A 23,022-nucleotide genomic window follows, 5' to 3' on the forward strand; every position below is an offset into this window, starting at 1 on the left:
AGGGAAATTAAACCAATCTAGATCCATCTTAAATTGGATATGCAAATCTCTTGATAATATAAAATGATATTTTAACGTCCACAAGACTAAAAATAGTCAATAAGACCATAAATTCCCTGCTTCAAATTGATAATGAGCTGACCCAACCTTCCAATAATCAACCTTTTGATCCCTTCCAAACCTCTTTTAAAATAAAAAAATAATAATTCAATCTATAAATATTATATTTTTTTTATTAATTCTATTTAAAATTTAATTAATTAAATATTGAAAAAATTATATTGTTAAATTTCTATTATTAAAATATTATAAAATCTACTTTATATTTAAAAATATAATTAATCATATCACTAAATTCTAATTAAAAAAACCATAAAATATAATTTTAAAATATTATAATCTCATCAATCATATCACTAAATTCTAATGAGAAAACCAAACTCTAATTAAAAAAAACCATAAAATATAATTTAAAAATATTATAATCTCATCAACCATATCACTAAATTCTAATGAAAAAACCAAAAACACCACTTCATTAAACTATTTAGAAAAACAAAAAAATCTAAACAAAGTAGTCACACATTCTAGATAATAGACAATTCCATTCTAGAAAATGTGATGAGATCTAGATAATTAACTCTTGACTTACAAAATGCATGCCATTGAAAATTCCATGCAAGAAAATGTTATGAGATCTAGAGAATTGAGTCTTGACTTACAAAACTGGTGACATTAATTCAATGCTGAAGTTACTGGAGGTATAAAAGTCAACGTGGAAAAGTTAAAAGTCGGAGTACTAACCTAACAAAACAACTGGCTGACTGTCGACATGGCATCCACGTGGAAAGATGAATTCCCTCTTTCGATATGCGCATCTCCATCTGGCAAACGTATTTCAAATAGCATGACGACGTGGACGGTGGACCAAAAAAATGAACGGTGGTAGTAGATATGAGAAACGCATTGGTATTAGTAGGCCTGGCAGCTGCTGGAGGATCAGTAATTGCGCTCTGTATCCATCGTTTCAGGATCCGTTTGCCTTCGTCCAAAGGGGCATTACGCTTGTACAGTCTGTCTGAAGCTGCAGTAAGTCTCTGATCCTCTATTTTATAAAAAAATTCAATTCATTTATGGATATGTTTCCATTAGCTTTGTTCTGCTTTCTGTATTTTACAATTTTTTTTTCTTTCCAAATTTATGCTACTCCGTCGAGGGATCAAACCTCAAGGAGTAAAATGTGTTTGGTCCTTTAAATCTAGAATAGATAAGGGCGTTTGAAGGTTCGAATGGCCGTTTTTTTGATTTTTTTTTAATAGGGTTTTGGCTATAGTTCCGATCCGATGGCAATGGATACCGTCTGGCAAATGCGGGATGCATATGTCTGAAAGTGCTTTAATAAACATATCCTAAGCCACCCTGGATTTGGCCTTATCTCTATAAAATTAGCTCCGGACATTCCAGAGCAACAGTGCGATGCTGGCAGATGGTTTAAAGTTCGGTGGACCTCATCAGTAGAACCGATGCACTGTTGGCAATGCTGTTCGGAATTTTATTGAAAGCCTTTTTCGTGCGAGGTGGAATCTGATATACCCTGCTGGAAGTTTTATCCTAACTGTTTGCAACCAGAGTTTAAATTGAAGAAAATGGCTTTTTTATAGTGGTAAGTTTGCCTATATTGAAATTGTTGATTGAGCTGTGGTTTAGAGGCAAGTTGGCAAGGTGGAGCGTATACTCTAACGCTGATCTGGGAATAAATCCAAGCACGCAGGCTAGAAAAGGTGCATCCGAGACTGGGTGAAGGGCTTGACAACTGTGACAGTCCATGGATGCGGTGAATGTAATTGTAAAGTGGCTTTGTTCATGGACATTACTCAGTTGTTGGATGTGGTGAATGTAATTGTAAAGTGGCTTTGTTCATGGACATTGCCCAGTTGTTGGATGTGGTGAATGTAATTGTAAAGTGGCTTTGTTCACGGACATTGCCCAGTTGTTCTTGGAAATTACAAAGACCTGCCTATATTGAAGTTACAATCTTTGCTCGTATTTCGTTTCTGGCATATGGTGGAACATTCTGTCAACCTTACCAGTGAACATCTGTTGGCATTATGTTTCCTTTTAGATGGCTTAACGCTTTGTTGACCTCACCAATGAATCGATTCCCTGCTGTCAATGGTTAGAAATTGTAAAGCCTCATTCCTCTGATGGAAAATCTGGCCTATGCGAAGTTTTCTCCTGCAGGAACAATTTAACTATTTGTAAACAGAGTTTGCATTGAATGAAACATTTTTATAGTTTTAAATTTACCTATATTGAAATTGTCCTATCGGCTTGTGCTCTGGCAACTAGTTGGAGCACTTGTGGTAGGGACGACCAGTGGGCAGGCTACAGTAGAAAAACCACACCTGGTACCGGATGAAAGTCCTGGTAACCTTGACAGCCCACGGATGTGATTATCTTGTAAAAAAGCAATGGTCTCCAGATACTGAAATTACAGGATTTTGCTTGTGTTATTTTTGTAGCTTTCTCCATGTAAGAGACAAGAATTCATTAAATGTGGATTAGCTTATCAATGCAAATTTTTGCTTGTATCATGTATCTGGCTTGCTCCAAAAAGACAAGAAGCCATCTAATATGGATCAGTATATGTCAGTCAGGGACATTTGAATTGTTGCCGTTTCCTTCATAGTTTCCTTCATAGTTTTGAGTTGTAGCTACGAGAAAAACCAAAGCAGATAGACGTTAAGAGTGAAATGGTAAGCAGCCAGTGGTAGAATTTGCCGGCCATGGTAAGAGCATGCTTGCCTAATAAGTACATAATTACTCTTAATCCCTGAGCTTTGCCCAGTCAAAATCATAAATCAGTAGTGGTAGGATATTGGTTGAGAGGTTAAGGGGCTTGGTATTGAGAACCATCTAATAGCATGGAATATCATGGCAAGTTTAGGGATATTAGTCAACATTGCCCAATTTTGATCAAACAGCCTAATCCAAGCCTTATAATATGGTAGAGAAAGCTTAACATGTCTGATCAATGATTTTGACTTGAGTGAAGGGTGCATTTTTGCTAAGGCCATTACAAAGGAGTTCAACAATCAACAACACCAACACTAAGGTACATATAGGGCTCGGTGCTCTTGATTAAATGCCAATCAAATGTCCTCATACATGATATAATCCAATGAAACGCCACAATCCCATTGATCTTGAAAACTGTTAAGTCTGCTAAATTTTGAATGGGATATGAAATTCTATTTTCTCCATATGAAGTCTGATGAGGTTGGAACCACTCTCAAACATCCTGAATCATTTCATGGTAATGTTAAAAATTTAAGTAAAAAGATGGAAATGAAAGATAAAGAAGAATGTTACTTTTACTTAAATTCTTAAACATTACCATTAGGGAGCATATAGGAAGTGTCTAGGGAGCATCAAGGGGCACCTTAGGAGTATTCAGAAAGTGTAGTTCATCACATAACAGTTCGAAATTTCCAAAAAAAAAAAAAACAATAAAAGCCCTGCGGAACCGTGTGAACTGTCCACCTTCTCTCGGATCCGCTCGCAATCCGCAGTGGATACACGCTCGAACCTCCACGAATCTGCGCCCAATGGATCCGCGGATCTGCACCTGATGGATCCACGGATTGGGCAGCGGGAACCGCGGATCGAGCCCTTGCGGATTTGATTTTCCAGGAATTGCCAAAAAAAGGTGGAACCGAAGGATCGGTGGCGGATCTGTACGAGATGCGATTCCGCCTCTGGATTCTTGGGGGGGGATGGATCCTGCAACATTGTGGAATAACACCTCGAGCATAATTAATTAAGTCAGACCAAGTAATAACCCTATTTTTTGAAAGTTGTCGGAATGCAACAAAACAAAAGGCAAGCTGTGCAGATGATGGAATATGCTAAGTGAATGCCATCGGATCCCATAAAAACTCCTCAAAACTCCTTCGAAACCCCTGATGATGTAATCCTGCTCTTGCGGCTTGGCCATCACATACCCTGGAAACCCATCTTGGCTGTACTATAGAGGAAAATAAAAATGGGGACATGAGAAATCCTCCCGAAGCAATCTGTACTTGTCCACTTTAGAGGCATCTGCAAACTGATACTAGGATCCCATATGAACTATTGTATTACGCCATGCCTCCACGCTAACCAGTCGTGAATGGATCCCTCAATACCTGGATCCTGAACTAATCTTTGTCTTGCCCTGCTATCAACAGATCCTTCTGGATCCCAATGCCTTTATGGCCAATCAACAACACCCTATCCCATTGTTCTAGTTGTGCTTTGTTTCCAGCTATAAACACTGCTCCACCAATAGAATCACAACTCATCACCGATCTCCAGTCCAACCCTTGGCATAGACCAAGGTCAACCCCACTATGTTGATACTGTGATGGAATGTTGATAGATGACCAACCTATGTCCTGCTGTCAACTAGGGCATGTTGTGTCCCCTATCTTTAAGGACCTCTGATGTACCATGCTCTTGACTAAGAATGACACTCCATCAATAGGATACCAACTCATGATCTCCTGCCAATCCAATGCATGGACACTAGTGTTTGGAACAAGTCTACTATGCTAATGCTAGTCCATGCTCAACTCTTGTCGCTTCGACCAATCAACCAACAAGGAAAACCTTAACCCCCTCTCTCGGATGGATAAGGGTGCCCAAAAGGTGTCGCAAGCCCTATCTATGTACTCCTTGAGAGGGCCGTCGCCAATAAATACTGCAACCCTGTTGACTACCATTGCACCTATTTGCACCTCATCAATGGGTAGACCCACAGATGGATGCACCACCACCTCTAGAATAATCTGATTGGAAATCTCGTGCTCCTCCAATCTACCAATCCCCTGCAAAGCTGCCCTGTTAGGCTCTAGCACCTCCAGATGACAAGTGTTGTCAACCCTAGTCGCTGCCTGTGCATTTGTTTGCTCCTTGCCAATGGATGGCCCAAAGGATGACTGCTCATCCTCCCCCATCATGGGTTGCACATGAGCCTTCAACTGGCTCCAAGAATGGCTCATTACGTACACTGCGCACATCCTCCTCCTCAGCTAACTCACGCTCCTCTATGTGCTCTCCATGCTGAATCACTAGTCCCTCATCTTGCTAATCTACTCCGTGATCGTCTTCCCCTATGGGAACAATTTGCTACTCATCAATCTCCTCCTCTACCAAACATGGTTGCAACTCTGAGCTGTTGTCGACAACTCCCCATCACTGCTCACTCTCCTCAGAGGTATCCCCATAAAAACCCATGGACTTAAAAGTTAACCATAGAAGAAGAATCCACATCCTGAAAGTCGGAAGGAATCTCCTCCTGATCTACCCCTGTCATCTCCTTGGTGTCACTCATGCATGAGTGGTTAGGTCCCCAAGGTTCCTTGCAAATGAAGCAAAGACCCTTCCTCCTCAGCTCATTCTTGCTGCATGACCCACCAAACCTGAGAAACACCTCCCTAGTCAACCATCTTCTGAACGTCCCAATGTTCTGCTCAACCAACTTTTCGGCTAGTTCATAAGCAATAGTTGAGACTGTTGTAGCATTTTTTGGTTTTGGTAAGTTGAAACAAATTAGTCCAAAAAATGAAAATATTTTTCAAAAAAAAATGTTAAGCTAGGATATGGACAAAAAGAATATTGAATAAAAATGTTAGGAAATTTTTTGATAAATATGTTCATATCAAAGAAAATGTTAGAATAGATGCCCTAAAGGATGAAGGAAAAAATAAAATGTTAGGTTAGAGAGAAAAGCAAAAAGCAATAAACTCCGAAAGTGTTGCAATTCTAAATGCCACTACTTTTACTCTAATTCACTTTTGAAAATAATAGTTGTGTGCAGTTTGTTTAGATGCCACACTAGTTTATTTAATCCAATTATACAAATTTAATCATAATTGGTTTTGTTTTAAATTGATTGTCAGAGGTAGAAAATAAAATTGGCTCAAAAGTTTAATCTGAGCCAATGGAGAGAATAAAGTATAGAGGTAAATTATTCATGAAAAGAAATATTGGGTTGTTAGCTTAAATGCACTTTGAAAAATAAGTAAAAAATGTTAGGATAAGTAAAGGGTAGGTAGAAGAAAGGTTGCAGAAATACAAGGTTGTTAAAGCATAAGCACATTTATCATGCTTGATCCAATGTTTCAGTGTGCAGGAGCAGTTATGAAAGTGAAAAGATGTTCACTAGCTGATTTGATTAACTTCCCCTCATTTTATTTCACCCCCCAACTACATACTTACTCATTTCCCATTATCCCATCATTTCTTGTTAAAATACCCTTTTCCCTTCATTTTCACCCTTGCCTTTTGGTTTTACACATTTTCCCTAGCAAATTACCCTCCAAGGGTCATTTCCCAATCCAAAACCCTTTTTCCCTAGTGTGAAAACCATTCCCCTTTGAAAAAATCACTTTCCCCTTATTAATTTCCCTATTTCACCCAAAAAACCCAAAAAACCCCTTTATCCTAAGTTTTGTCTCCCCCCTGCTTTATCTTAATTAACTCTGCAAATTCACTTTTTCTCGATATAAATCCTTTTAACCCACTACCACTACTCTTGGTGCGGTTAATAAACCTCCGCTATATTTTAACCTCGGTCCCACTGTATTAAACCCACTTATTATATTTTCAACCCGTATTTTATTCATTAAATTAATTACAAATCACTTGTAATTAACCCCCGGGCTCCGCTAATATTCGCTCGATTTCCTTCTGTGCATCTCGACTGCGCGATAGCCCTTTGATCACTCGCTTCAAAATCCAACGACCCACATCCATATCGTGCGCTCTCAACGTCCGACCTTTACCAGCCCGAGAGCACACGAGATTCGTGGTTTTGCTCGGGCCCCTTTCGGTTACATGGCAGCTTTACGTGAACTCGCGTGCTCTCATGAAATAACCGCCCGAGTGCCAAAAGCGGTGCGATGAACCTTAATACCACCTTCCCGCGTAGGCCGAAATCATCACTGCTCATTTATCGTTTTCTGCGCCAAAATTTAAACGTTACCCGTAGCCAAAGACCCTCATTTTCACTCTTTTCGCTCGTTTGCACAGTGAAACCTGCCTAAGCTTTCCTGCACCACCCAGAGCATCTGCAACCCAATTTGACCACCGACTACCTTCTAAACACACTCCGGACTCCGTCCACAGACCTCTCAGCTCAAATAAAGCCATTTATCACCTCCCTGTCAACCTGTGTTTTTATTAATGATTGTTTTATTTTGCAGGTGATTAGAAGGCCAGAAGCTTGGATAAATAGTTTTGATACTAGTTCCAAAACCTGTTTACTCCAAGATTCGCAAAGAAATCTACTCAAAAGGCTTTATTTAGAAGGAAAAGACAATTATACACAGAGCAAAAGAAATCATTTACACAGAGGCAGTAACTGTTAAAACAGAGATAAATCAGCAACAACATATCACATTTTCACATGAAGTCAAACAGGTCTTTAGTGAAATTCACTTTTACTAAAGACATAAATGCAGGATAAGAGTAAAAGATACCAGATGATGTGATTTACTGTGACTGGTAAAAGTAAAAGCAGGTGACAGAGCATTCATGGTAAAAGACTAAACAGAGGAGACAGATAAAGAAATACAAGTCAAAGTGTATCAGATGAAAGTGTATCAGATGAAAGGTCATCAGTAAATATGACATCCAACATGAAAATCGAACAACATTCAGCTTTTGGAGGAACAGTCAGCCAACTTCAACAATTTTCAGTTTTTTCAGCGATAGTCACCAACAACGCAACATCAAAATAGTGCCAGATCAACTAGCAGTCTTTATTTTGATTTTATAATAATCTATTTTTGTAAAAATAGTTTAGGATATTTTCTTAGTTCTACTGTTGTATAAATAACTCTCTTCACGAGTTATTAAGGGTTGCACCCTTGAAGAAGCATTTCTAAACATTTGATGTACTTGACTTTTTTAGATCATTAATACAAAGCAAAGGATTTTGAATTTTGTTTTACACAATTTGTGTTTCTTGTAAGTTTTCCCAGTATTACTCATTATGTTTTTCTTCATATTCTTATGTCTTACAAAGATAACTAGGTAGGAATAATTAGGTTTCAATCTATTCCTATAAGCTTTTGAAGTGATAATCTATAAAGAGAATGAATTAATGGACTGTTTGTTTAATTAATTCCCTTTGAATCAATAAATCATTAGCATCTTTTGTAAGCTTAAGCATATTCTCTTAAACCTTCTGAACATAGTTTAAAGGTTTTCATACTTATGATTATTTAATTTTCAATTTGAAAATTGTGATAATCATATTATTTCTTTGTTTTTGCTCGCCACCATACAAGCTATATCATTGTGTGAAATTTTATAGCAGCCCTCTGCTTTGATATTAATATTATTCACAAGGTTAGGCATTACAGTGTTACATCTGTTTCTTACATTGGTCCTCCAAATTAAAACAAAACTCCCAAAACAATTATCTTAGATGCTCTGGCATGATAGCTGACCATTATCATCTCAGACATACAACAGAGACCAATTGCTCTCTCCTCCAAATGGCCAACGATCTAGACTGCAACTCCTTGCAAATGGCCTCATGTACTCCCATACATGAAGATAAAATGGACTGCATATTTGTTTGGACTGTGTCAGGATGATGTCTTTTAATGCTGAAAAAGTGTTGGAACATTTGTAGGATCAAGTCATCACACTCCAGATCAAACATGATGTTATAAGATCTAACCAAGGCCATGACTTCCAAGATCTCAAGCTTCTTCCCAACATTTGTAGGATCAAGTCATCACTCTCCAGATCAAACATGATGTTATAAGATCTAACCAAGGCCATGACTTCCAAGATCTCAAGCTTCTTCCCAAAGGTGGGACCCTCACTGTTATCCAAATCCTAAAAGGTCTCTACTATTAGCTTGAAAACTCTTCTCATTATGTCATCACTTTAAGGGGGTATAGGTGTGGTCAGCATCATGACACTACTGAGACAAGAGGCAACTAGAAGTTTGACTCCTATACAAGGGTGCTCCAAATACTTATGTTGTACTAAGCAAACATGGCTGGTTTTAGAGCCCTTATCAAGCTCTTCCCATCTGACTGATCCACCTTAGAAAGGAGTTTCTAGTTTGAGAATGGCTTTTATTGAAAACCCCATGAATCTCAAATCTGTCCCAAGTGCATATATTTTGGGTCCCAACTTCATGTTCTTCCTTGATTGCTTTTGTTGTAGCATGGTAAGTATCCCTTTGTAAAGAGATTTGTTGATTGTTGCTGCTAATTTATTAAGGGAGTTTATGAAGCATTGATCCATGCTCGATGGTGGCAAGTATAGCACACTTGGCACAATACAACTCTGACCATCAAATACTTCTAATTTCCCTTGTAAAATAGACTTGTTACCAATGATTTTCTGACCATGTTTGATGCAGTGTTGCGAACATCTCGATAACATCCCGATTTTATCTTGAAATCACGATTTTTTGACCTAGCTGATGTTTTCCGATTTTTACTGATATTTTGACGGTATCTTGATTTTGCTGATGTTCGCCGATTTTTACCAATATTTTCCCCATTTTTTGGATTTCTGGACCCTTGCCGATTTTATCCCGATTCCGATGTTTGCAACATTGGTTTGATTTATTGCTATGGGAGAATTTGTCAAACAGTTTGGTGGTTAACACGCTATATGTGACTTTCTCAGTGTTTGTTTCTAGAACAATTCATCCAATATTTCAAAACGCACTACAGACTTCCAAACAATTTTCACTACCCAGAAATTTATATATATGGTTGATACAAATTCTCATGACAGTGAATATATGCAAGAAGAAAAACACAGAGCAGAAGTAGGAGAACCTGGTCTCATTCCATCAACATATCAGTCATATCAACAATATGTATCAAAGCTGTAGCTCAACTGAAATATCAGACTTTAACAATGCACGAACAGAGAAGCTTCAGTAACTCTCCCAGCTCAGAAATATGCTCAGAACTCATACTACACGCAGAATCACTGAGTCTTTTTGAAGAAGATACAATTCTGTCCACGTTGAATGTTTGATAAGGTGACTTCCCCAATCAGCAAATGACAATGCTCAGAAATGTTAAATAGACTCAACCCGATTCTGGAAATGAAAGAGGGTTTTTTTTTTTTTTTATTTCTGGTCACAGGAACATAAAAGAATTCAGCCCATTTCTCCTTGCTGAAACTTCTGAAAATGGTACCACGTTCTCAATGCAGAACCGCTCTCATTAACCACTTGGCTTTGGAAATTAAGGGCTAGTACCATATGAGATTTGATCTCCTTTTTGATATGACACGACCTTCCTTTATTGACAGAAATCGACCTCCTATTTTGCACCGGAAATTTCTAAAGGTGACTTTAATAATCTGTTCATCCCTTGGAGAAATTTATAAAGCACCTTGACTCCCTTTGTGATCATTAACTCAGCCTTGTTCTTGGCAGGAAAAACCCTCTGAAAATTTCTTCACAATTTGGATTCCAATTTTTGATGCAACATCGTAAATTTTTTCTATAAGATCACCTCGTTGGCTTGAAATAATTCAGTCTTGGTTGATATGATAAATAATTCGGCCTTCAAAGAAAAGACTTGCAAACTTCAGAATGTGCCCTTACTAGCTGGGGTACTTGGCCTTTCTCAATGATATAGTTCCTGGTTGAATATATAATGAATATCTCATAGATCGAACTCCCTTTTAACTTTGCTTGGTGTAAAGAGAGGTGAATAGAAAGGATATCAACAGATTGAGACTTGCAATTTGGTTGTCTATTCGGTCTTTCTTCTAGTGAGAGATTTTTATGCACACGTCTTTAGAGAGAAATAATGCTCGATTTGCTAACAGGAGAAGGTTCTTGCCTTCAAATGCATCTCGACCTCTGTGGAGCAAACACACTCGTTCCACAGCAGTGAATGATCCTCGGCTTCGTTTGTCAAGAAAATACCTCCGGCCAGCGCAGAAAAAGGGTTCTCGGCCTTCACAGCGACTTGGATATTGGAAATTTGGTACCTATGAGCAATTGATTCCAGCCTTTGTAGTTAAAAATTTCCGCCCTCCTGCTCAGAAGGAAACTTGCGCAACAGATTCACCTTGCCATCACAATTCTTCAAATAATTTGTAGCCCGTGCCTTGTATGGAGAACATTCGGCCCTTCAATAAAATTTGGATGACTTTTCCAAATAAAATTAAAGAGTCGCTCCTTTTGATAAAGTTCGGCCCTTCTCAATATTCCATGCCAAAAACATAATCACCACTCCCCCATAAAATAATGTGCCCCAACTCATTAAAAAGAAAGCTCACCTTTTTTTTTAAAAAGATATTCGATCCCAGTGTTACTTGGGAGCAGGAGCAAAAGCGGGGAGCGGGAGCGAAAACGGGAGCAGGAGCGACATTTTCAAAAGCTCCCGGTTTGGGAGCGAATCCCGGGGCGATTTCTATATAATATATATATTTTGATACATATATGTTAACAAAAACATGTAGAATGATGAATTAGATATAGAAAACATAAAAAAACATAGATTGATCATTGAACCATATAACATCAATCATCTAGAAGTTATAATCTTCATCAACCACGTCCACAAGTTAGTAACATATATATTACAACACATTGAGTCTTGTCAATCGTGATTCATCAATCTTAAAGTTTCAACTTCAAGCTTTCAAAATTGAAAATTCAATATATAACATTTATCATAATTGATCACCAAAGTTGTACTTGTAAGCTAAGTTTAACCATTACAAGAAATAATATCTAACATGAAATGAAATGCTATAAAATGAATTATGAAATGAAATGAAACAACTTTCACAAAGCATCATATTCATAATTCAGAATCATTACCAATGAGTTATAATTGCCAACTTCAAACTTCAAACTTAAATTGTCACAGTGATATATTGTTTACAAAAAATATCATTATGATATGAAAGAGTCAAGACTCAACAGTTATGAAAACTAATAGAAACTAGAAAAGACAAGTAAACTGTAAATCTATTATCTACTACTACATGTGGCCCTTGCCACGAGAAGTGTCTAATGTATGAGCAGGTCGTGGTGGTGTTCTAGGAGTCTCCCGCACAGATCGACGACCAGAACTAGAAGGCACATGCCCTCCACGTGAGGGTGTAGATGGAGGTGGCGACAGCAAAGGAACAAGACTCGGAACTCGAGCACTGCTACTGGATGGTGGAGGTGGCATGGTTATTGCTTCATCTTCCTCTCTTATAAGTTCCTCTTCCAGTTCTTCAAGATGTATAGTGCCGTCCTCCAAATTATCATCCTCTGGGTGGTTGTCCCAAATTTTATATGTTGGATCTTCATAAGCCCGATCACAGTAATGACTCAACAACCTCAAGTTGTAGTGCACATAAACCAAGCTTTCTGCTCGGTTTTCATTGAGTCTGTTTCTTTTCACATTATGTATGAAGCTGTAGGTGCTCCAACACCTCTCTGCAAAAGAAGTATTTACAACCTATGAGATAACTTTTTTTTGCCAATTTTCACAAAAGTCCATGGCTGCCATATGATTCCCACCATGTGAAAGCATCAAATCTGTCTCTATCTTCCATTGCATGAAAGGTACCAAACAAACCAGTGCAACTGAAGTATCTGCCTATTTCAAGACGCACACTAGCACATTCCTCCCTGTCAGGTATCAACTTTTCTAATGCTTCCAAATATCCTTTAGATACCTCTTCATCTATATGGGGTTTGGTCCTAACCCCACCCCCTGGTGCAGGTTGGCCCAACCAAGATGTAGAGTAGTATTTTGGCGTAAGGATATACGCCAAGCAATGTAGTGGAACATTAAGTTTATCCCACCGTACACACACACAATCATGAATCAATTTGTACAAGTTGGGATCATTGTTATGAACAATATCTTTTATTTGCCCCAACATGGTATCCATTTGCTCATACACCTCGCCAATCACTGGTTTATCTGTATCTGCAAACCGAATCATGTGATAAATGGGCTTGGTGAAATCCAGTACTTGCCTCACATGTGCCCAAAACATACCATCAAGAGCGGCCTCCTCCACCTGTTCAAAACCTTGCCTGTCCGCTGCATTTGTAGCCCTTCCCTTTAATACTTGCCAGTGTGGACTTGATACCATGCTAGCCAATGACTCTCTTACCTTCAAAAGGTGCATGAAGGTGAGGTAATAGGCTAATAGCTACCAAATCTAGTCCTCGCAATCTTCAACAACTCCAATCTTGAGTGACTGCGGAAAAGGCCATGGGTATTGCTATGATTTGTAATAAATTTTATCATTTGTTTGCCTTTCTTGTACAAATCACCAATCCATTTGTAATGTTTGTTTTTGTTCTTAACAATATTATGCATCAAAAGGTTCATTGTGTGAACCAAACACCCAGACCAAAATATGTTGGGGTATTTATCCTCAATAATTGCTCCCGCTGCCTTACAATTAGGAGCATTATCAGTGATGACTTGGATGACATTGTATGGTCCAATATGGTCAATTGTTTCAAGTAATAGTTCTGCAATGTTGATGGCGGTCTTGAACTTGTCTGAGTAATCATATGCTGAAATAAAGATGGCACCACTAACAGACACAACAAGAACACTTATCAATGGCTTGCCTTTCACATTTCTCCATCCATCAGATACAATGGACACCCCATGGTCAGTCCAAGAACTTGTCATTCTATTCAAAGAATGTGATATTTTTGCTTTTTCATGATCAAGTCCAACGGTTCTTGCCTTGTCATACCCAGGGCTCTTGTATCCTTTAGGGGCATCATTTATGGCAGAAACCATTTTGTGCCAATAAGGTGAGCGAGGAACATTGAATGATATCCCACATGCATAGAGAAACCTGTAAACTTTTGAATCCACATCATTCTTACACCCTTCATCAAGGAAATCTGATATGGTTCTATGCCTTAAACTTGGTGACCCTGTGCCTCCATATTCACTGCCTTGGGAGGATCTTGAAGGAGTTCTTTGTGCATGTGATTGTGAGCTTGGTTCAAAGAAACCCTTTGATTTTTTAGATTTGTATTGGGCTTCCTCCTCTTCCCTTATGTATTTGGCTCTATCTGCTGTTGACAAACCTGTACAAGTTTTGATTCCTATTTGTTTATCTCCATCCCATGCCATTTTCCCGCAGAGGTGTTTTCTGGCACGAGTGTATGAACTTGTGTAATTATTGTTGCAATGGGGGCAGTGAAATTTAGTGGTTCCACCCCCTTTCCCTGCTTCAGGCCTAACATATTTCCACAATGGGGTTTGGTATTGTTTAGTTTTTTGAGCTGACTTATGTTCACTCTCTTTCAGCTCCTCCTCATCGGGGTTTTCATCAAATCCACTATGTCCCCCTTCTTCATCCCCTTCTTCATTTTCAATTTCAACCCTCCTTTTTCTACTCGCCAGCACCATAATAACCAAAAAAGGAACCAAGAAGAAGAAAATGCCAAGAAATATAACCATGATGTTTGAAATTTGATTCTTGAAGTTTTGAATTTGCAAAATTTAAAAAAATGGAATGGGAATGGGCATGGGAAATAGAGAAGAATTTATTTATCTATTTAGATATTAGGAATAATTTAATAAACATTAAAAAAAAATTGCTAGACATTCTATTCAATATTGTAGAGTGGCGAGCCTACCTCTTTGGCGTCCAATCTCCCCTTGCAAGTTCTTCAATCTCTCCTTGCTCCTTGCTCTCTCCTCACTCTCTCCTTGCTCCTTGCTCTCTCCTTGGCACCTTGCTCTCTCTCACTCTCTCCTTGCTCCTGAGTCCTCACTCTCATCCTCTCTCAATCTCAATTGAGCTCTCACTCTCACTCTCACAAATTCACAATGATAATGAAACCCTCCTACCCTCCCTCCTTCAATTTATAAAATAAATCGTTTTTTTTGTTTTTTGTTTTTTGTACACCGCGCCATTCGCTCTCGTCCGTTGTTTTAGTCACTCTGGGAGCGATCGCTCCCAGAGTGACTGGAGCGACGCTCCCTTATTCGCTCCTCAAAATGGCAGGGAGCGCAAATTTTTTTAACGGGAGCGCTCTCCCGACCCGCTCCTGAGTCACTCCCGCCCGGAGCGCGGATTGGGAGCGGGATCGGGGGGGGGGGGTGCGCTCCCCCGCAACACTGTTCGATCCCTTTATAATAATTTGGCTTTTTAAAACTTTGGCCACTTTAATAAAAAAATTCTGGATTAATATTCAAGTGACAATTTGCCCCCTTAGTTTGTCGAACACTTATTATGCAGAAGACAAGTTAGCTTGAAATGATTCACATGACCTGCAACATAATTTAATCTTCAAGGGATTTGACCTTCAACTTCTCTAGCAAAATATATTTTATTGCAACCAAATCACGGGTCCAACAAATAGAATAATTTGATCTTGCTTCCTCTGGAAATAACTTTCTTCCGACATCTCCAATATAAACCCTAGAATCAATCTGCAATTAAAATCCTCACGCTGGCAGGAAAACCAACTCTGATACCACTGTAATGTTCCAAATACAAATTTTGCCAGATTTTGCTCTAGAAAATTTGTCGTTAATTTAAATAGATAATGTGCACAATTATGAACAACAAAATCAACAACAAAATTGGAAATCTGTGACTAAAAAATAAGCAAGACAATATGTAGAGAATTTCAGCCTTATTTTATTAATATGAAAATATGCTGATACAAAGACAGTGATATGGCTGAGAGAATGGCCTCCCACAAATATATGCTACAAGCTGAGATCGGGACTCCAAAATTTGAATTGAAAATCAATAAGTTGCAACCTGTGAATTTTGGATGAATTCATCAAGGAGAGAGAGATGGGTCCTCACCCACTCTCGCTGAATCACCCGAGGGTTTCCATCCTGCGGCTACCATTGAAGCTGGGAACTCTTGGTTCTCCAAACCTCTCCAACAAGAAAATATCACAACTCAAGGATGTCCCAAATGATCTCCTCATCCTCCTTTTAAAGACTCCATAGATAGATCTCCAAGCCTCTAAAAGCATCTTATTTTATTATTATTCTAGAGGCTCCCCCATTGACTTTATCTTAAGTGACCTTTTAATTTTATTTTATTTCACTAAAGTCACTTTTGGCCTTTTCCACCAACTAATTATTTTTCTGTTCTTAATTAAATGACTCGTTAAAGCCATTTTCAATATGGGAAAATGGTAAATCACCCACCATACTCTCTCCGACCACTGCAAATCACTCCTCAACATCCCATCTTGTAGATCTTCTCATTCTGGTTCCAACAAGCTATTACGCTGAGGTGTTCCATCAAATGATCCTCTCAGAATGCCACCTCGAGCATAATTAACTAAGTTAGGCCAAGTAATAGCCCCGTTAATGAAAGTTGTTGGAATGTAATGGAATGAAAGGAAAGCTGTGCGGATGATGGAATATGCCTAGCGAATGCTATCGAATCGCATAAAAACTCCTCAAAATTCCTCCGGAACCCCTGATGATGTAACCTGCTCCTGCGGCTTGGCCATCACATACCCTAGAAATCCTTCCTAACTGTACTATAGAGGAAAATAAAAATGGGGATATGATGTGAAAAATTGGTTACCCGATTCCTACTGCAGCAATCTGAGGATATATCTCTTATTTGTTAATTACTTGAACAAATTACTTACAGTTTTCTACATCAAATATCGAAATATATACAATGCAGCCTACACAAAATAAATACTGCGAAACTAAATACTACACTGGAGAGAAATAAACACACACATCAACAACGGTTGTTTTTGGATAATGTCTCTGGAAAAACCCAATGTGGGAAAACTGGTGCAGCAGTTGAGGGTTTTAATTACTATGCAGTAGTAAATTTGAGTACAAATCGTTGGATGCCCAAACTAGCAATCCGATATAGAGAAAAACTGGCAAAGAGTTAGTGAGAAAAATCTCACACTGATTCGGGAGATTCGACACTGACAAGCGACAAGCTGACTAGTCCCACGCTGCCTGTGCATAGTTTCTGCGTCAATCCTACGCAGCTCTGCGTCACACTAGCTGGGCTCTGCGTCACCTCCTCTTCTGATCTCTTGCTGTTTGGAAATTCGACCCTCTGGCCCTCCGGTCTCACACCCCAGCTTCTGGCACTAGATCTCGACTCTCCCAGCTGAATTTCGAACTCCCTCTGAAGCTTTGCGCTGCCTCTGCGTGGCACTGCGCTGCCTCTCTGAACTGCTCTATGCCTTCTTTGCCTTGCACTCTTCGGATCTGGAAAACTCTCCTCCAGACTACTATCCCTGCCCCTCACTGCAAGAAGATCACTTGATCTCACTTCGGCAACTCAACGCTGCTACTCTTGAGAAATTTGATCTCTGATCTCTCATTCGATGTGTTCTCCAAGTGCCCATCGAACTCCTTATAATCTCTCGTTGGAGCTCCAATGGCCAAGATTAAAACATAATCAATGGATAAGATTAACTAGGAGTTGATCCTTGTCTTTTTCTAGGAGATTCACACCTGATTTAATTAATACCCTTTAATTAACCGGATTCCCTAAGTTTAGACTTAGGGAACCATTTAAAAAAGTCAATTATTTTAATTAAACGATCTCTAGGTGGAATTTTCCCAAATGATTTCTGGGTATTGGAGAATGCATGTGTCTTAGCCTCTCTGCAAAATCTCAGTTTAGACTTAGGGGACCATTTAAAAAAGTTAATTATTTTAATTAAACCATCTCTAGGTGGAATTTTCCCAAATAATTTTTGGGTATTGGAGAATGCATGTGTCTTAGCCTCTCTACAAAATCTCGAGGCAAGAGCACATCCGATGCTACAAAAATCAACACATGACACACACCAAAGCTATGTTGATTGTTCTATTAAGTAATTTTACACATATAATACATGACAGCTTTGCCTAAAGTTAGACACAATGTCTTATCACAATCAAAACTAGTTGAGAGAATATCTCAACTAGACACTAAATGAAGAGCTTTTTTAGCTCTCATCCAACAACCTCGTGGAACCACTCAAGCAGGCTATTCACGTAGAGACATTTTCTACTTGACAATAATTAATAATAAATACAATAAAGAACTATGTGACTAAATACTAACACACAAGACAAGTATGGGTTAGCTATTCTAATAAATTTGAATTTATTTCGATGCTACAATAAATTGGGCACAATTTATCATTTTGAGGAATATATTGCAATTTGTTGCCCATCTATACAATATAACTTTTAGAAAAGGAGCAAAGTATCCTTGTAACCATCATAATAGTTGCCTTTTACATTATTTATCTTATGATGTATTTGTTCACTAAGAAATCTTTGTAACAAAACTTGCCAACGAGAATATATGATGGACCCAAAATTTGAACCCATAACTGATAACACCCTTGAATGTTTGCATTCAGATGCATCAAGTCTCATTGCGATTGGATCTCAAAATATTCATATATTTGCAATTTAGTGAATTATACTAGTTTTAGCAAGGTTGTAGGATTGGGTAGAAACCCTAACTTGTATGGATTGTAATTCCTAGCTAGAATTTTCACCATAGACACTCATAAAGGTCTTCTTTCCAAAACTTCAAGTTAAGCTCAATTTGGAATATCCCCAACAAAATTTATGGCTCCTGTAGTGAAAGGAACTCCTAGTAGGTGCGAAATAAAGATTTGCTTTCTTTAATACCACTTATTATACCCAACATAAAACATAATCTAATATTACAATATAAAGTACCCAATATAATAGAAATGTCATGACATATGCAAAAATATAGTATCACTATTCAATGAAATAATGCAAAGTGTTGTAAACAATGAAGGAAAAGTGTGTAATATAGTGAAAAGCAATGTGTTTGGACAGATGGTGCACATGCAGCTTGCTCTAGTAATGTAAATGGGGGCATCTTGCTATCCAAACTAGGTATTTTACACGATAGGTTTGGAAATCCTTAAAGATATGATGTTGGTTTATGATGATGAATGATGACTTACATTGATCTACTTATCTCTTATTTATAGTAGACATGATTACTAACTCTAAAGATCATGGTCAACACGCCCAAACATAATAAAATAGTATTGATGGCATTGAACAACATGGATGAATGCTTAAAATGACTTTAATAACCCATTACATTGACCTATATACCCTGGCCACCTTCTATAGACATGTAGGATCCACTGGAGGAGTCATGTCCAATGTTGAGGATGCAATATATTGGACTAGGGACACTTCATACTTTCCTTCCTTAAGATCTTTGCCCTTGAATCATTTAGATGATGCCAAGTAGTAGGGTCTTTGTGGTTGTTTATGTGGTTTTGGTTGTTTTGCTGATTGCTTCACCAATTGCTGGTGATGACAAGTGTGAACATGAGACATAAAATTGAGGCAAATGTTGAATATGGTTTAGATTAGCTATCCTCTAAGTTCAATTCCATAAAAGGTGGGAGCCCAAGATCAAGTGGGATATAATTGCCCACTAAGGGTGAATCATAAAAGATGGAAGGCCATTGTGCCACAAGTTAAGATTACCCAACATATCTTAACATCCCCCATAATATTGACTTGGGGATTTAAATGGGGAAAATTTTCATCATTAGTTGGTTCATCACTTGTAATTGTAACCTTTTTCTCCTATATATACCAAGGAGATCTAGTTTTAGGGATCATCAAGGGTTATTCATAAATGTAAGGTGTAAAGAAGGTTGCTTATTTAGCTATTTGGTCCATTTCCTTTTACCTAGTAATATTCTATCCCAAGTTTCAATATGTCAAACATACAGTACAATAATGATATAATCTCCTCTTAATGTTTTAATTGGGCAGGGAATATAGTAATGACCAATGTTGACAACAACAACCTGACCATGATGAGTCATAAATAAGCTCTCTATGGAGAGTTATCTATAGAACTATAGCCTCCACAAAAATGTTTACAGGAATTTCTTCGGTGTCAACAATGCAAAAAAAGAGTCTTGCTTCACAATTTGAGCATCTGAAAACATTGTCATGCATAGCTCTTAAACATTGGTGAAGAAAATACAAGAAATTTGACATCCAAGTGTAGAAGGGCATGTGCAAGAGCAGTTAAAGTGGGAAACTCAAACCCTACAATATTGTCAAAGAGCAATCTGCAAAATAATGAGATAGATGACAAGGAGGCTCATGACCATGTGCTCATAACAGTTAATAAGTAAGTCAAGAACTTGACCATGCTTTGATGATCAATATGCAAACCAATAATTGGACCATGCTCTCTTGATGGTCAATAAGGAAACCAAGAGCCTAATCATGGTTCGCTGATGGTTAATAGGATCAACAAGTGCTTCGAACAGCACATGCAACAAGATGGTCCTCCCATCATAAAAAGCACAGTTGCCAAGAAGCAACAAATAAAGGCACCATCAAGGTTGTCAAACAAGAAACTGCTATGATGGTCAATCAATCAAAGAGATCAATGAGGGCTATACGACTATACAATCAATGAGACAAGTTGATATGAAGTCCGCAGATAAGTGCTCAAATGCTGTTGAGGTCAATCATCAATCCAACCACAATAAGTCCTAGTAGTAGGCACCGATCCAATAATTTCCTTTTATACCTCCTTACTAAAGATTTGTGACTCTAAGAACTTCTAGCTTACCAATAGGAATTTCAGCACCTAGATAGAGAGCGGAAATTCCTTTGTTCACAATGATTATGATACCTATATGGTTGAGATGTGGATGGTGAAAAATTGAGTATCAATTGATCAGAAAATGTAGGATGTGGTTCTTGCACATCAACAGCAGAAGAATCATCTGAAGTGATATATTCAAGCTCCAACATATCATCGCTACACAAATCAGTAGATGGTGCAGGATCTAGTTCCTAAAAAACAATAGTAGCAAAAGATGCCGGATCTGAAAACAATTGTACATGGATCAAGGGGAGTTGCATATATCAATGATGTCACAAAATATCAAAGGCCTGCTCTCATTGGTTTCATCTCACACTTAATAGGAGAGATATACCAAGTCCAGCATCGGAATAATCCATTTGGCGAAGTACTCTGGAACCAATGACTTTAGTATGCTTCTCAAATGATAGTCCATCAGTAGTCAGCAATGCATTAGAGGAAGTGGCATCAAAAGGGGTTGGAAAATTCTGTTGAAAATTATCAAGATCTTACTTCATCCGTACTTCAAAATCACGAATCCCAATAGAAGAATGTTCATGAGTAGGCACAAGTACAGGAGGAGATGCATTAACATAAACAAGGAGTTTTCGTAAGAAGCACTGGACATCCTCTTGCAAAGAGTCAAGCAATCCGTCCTTCTCTGTAATTCATTCAAGAGTTCTTGAACAAGCATTGATATTCAATTCTTATATCTCATTTATATGAAGCATTGAACTCTCAACTAGTTTATAACTTTATCATACTTCATATAGTAGTCAAAACAAAAGTTTATAATTTACTAATGCAATCCTCCAAATGACCTTTAGTACTTAATTTACTTGCTTTTACATGGTGTTGTCCGAGGTTGCTTAGAGTTTGGATGGATTTGTCATTTTCGCCTAACTCAGGAAGTACTCTTGCTTCAAGACATGATACTAATCAAAGAGATGGACAGTATCATTTTGAGGAGGAACAACCTCCTCACAAATCTGAGCAATAGAATCATGGATAAATGGATCTTATCTTGAAGTTGGACATTGATTTTTATCAGTGAACCAATCTGCTCCTTGAGACCTTTATTAAGATTTTACAGCTAGGTAATAGTATCATGCTGGCTATCATTAATATGCTATAGAGAAACAACTTCATTATAAAGGTGATTATGAGAATTCTGCAATAGAGAAAGTGGTTTATCAGGTTTGGTAATGGTGTCCTGCATGGAAGCAACCTTCCCCCGCAAATGAGCAAGTCTTCTGTTTCATCATCAAAGTTGTCTGTAACAAAAAGAAGTTATGCAATATTCAATATGGTGGGCAAAGGTACAGAATCTGGGTGGGGTGCACATAGTGTAAAGGACCCTGTGAAAAAGAATAGCAGCAAATAATTTTTTAACAACAAATAGTAATAGTTCCCCCTCAAAAGTTACCCTTCAAATTTCCATGGAACACAAACCTGGAGATACATAACTGAAAGTCAAAGAACGGTTGGAAGAAGCCCTATGTGTTGTAAATTTGTAATAACAGGCCACACTGATGTGGCAAATGGCTTCCCATGCACAGAGAAATTTCAGTCCTATAAGAAGGTAGAACCCACTAATATGTATGTGAAAAGAGAGCTTGGGGTTGGCCTCGGGATGAACTACTGCAATTATGGGCTGAAACACGTGCCCTAATTGCAGAAGATTAGGGTCTTTACAGTTTTAAAACCATTCACCAGCAACCATATGTGGAAAACTGTGCTAAGCAGTTTGGAAATTTAGCCTGAAATGCAAGAAATGAGCAAAAAAATCCTCCAAGCAGTAAGAAAATCAGTCACATCCATGTGATGTGTCTCTCTCACAACACAGCGGAAGATGGAACTGCCAAAAATCCTCTGGGAAAAGATGAGCTATGCACACAAAATTGATTAGCTGAAACCCTAGATTTGCTGGGCGGATTTAGGGCATTCCAGCAGAAAAAGAAAAAATTCTATGGAGAGGCTAAAACAAATATATGTGTTAAAATTTTTGCTAAAAATCAGGCTGAAAAATGAACTCTGTGAGCAGAATTTGCCCCTGCAACAGTGTCACAGTTCCGAAATTCCATGGATAAAGTGGATTTTTCAGAGAAGAGAACATAGAAATGATTCGTTTTTACTTGTTCCATCTCACAGAAACAATGGAAAAAGACTGAAAAATTTATGTAATATAGCAGATTTGTGAACACTGAAGAATCTAGGATAACAATTTTCTTTAGCAGCTCAAAGACAGCAAACATTTGTTCAAGATGAAATCCTAGATCCGAAAGAGACTGTAGAAAAGAAACAGCTCTGTGACAAACTGAGAGGCACAAAATCCCTTACCTGAAATGTACTGTAACTAAACTCATATTGAA

The 23,022-nt window shown here is 38.1% G+C and overlaps 1 protein-coding gene across 1 annotated transcript in view; it reads left to right on the top strand.

Moving 5' to 3' along the window:
• Positions 1-933: 933 nt before the first annotated feature.
• The window catches only part of LOC149138761 (Sugar isomerase (SIS) family protein), a 101,688-nt gene continuing 79,599 nt past the window's right edge, over positions 934-23,022 (top strand). Inside the window, exon 1 of the mRNA XM_089448693.1 lies at positions 934-1,089. Within this exon, the coding sequence (XP_089304819.1) occupies positions 955-1,089 (135 nt within the window). The 5' untranslated portion in view covers positions 934-954. The remainder of the gene's footprint in view (positions 1,090-23,022) is intronic.

This window comes from Pinus tabuliformis, chromosome X, assembly GCF_031772625.1.
Source record: "Pinus tabuliformis cultivar Carrire ecotype Pingquan chromosome X, CPIR1, whole genome shotgun sequence".
Lineage (NCBI taxonomy): Eukaryota > Viridiplantae > Streptophyta > Pinopsida > Pinales > Pinaceae > Pinus > Pinus tabuliformis.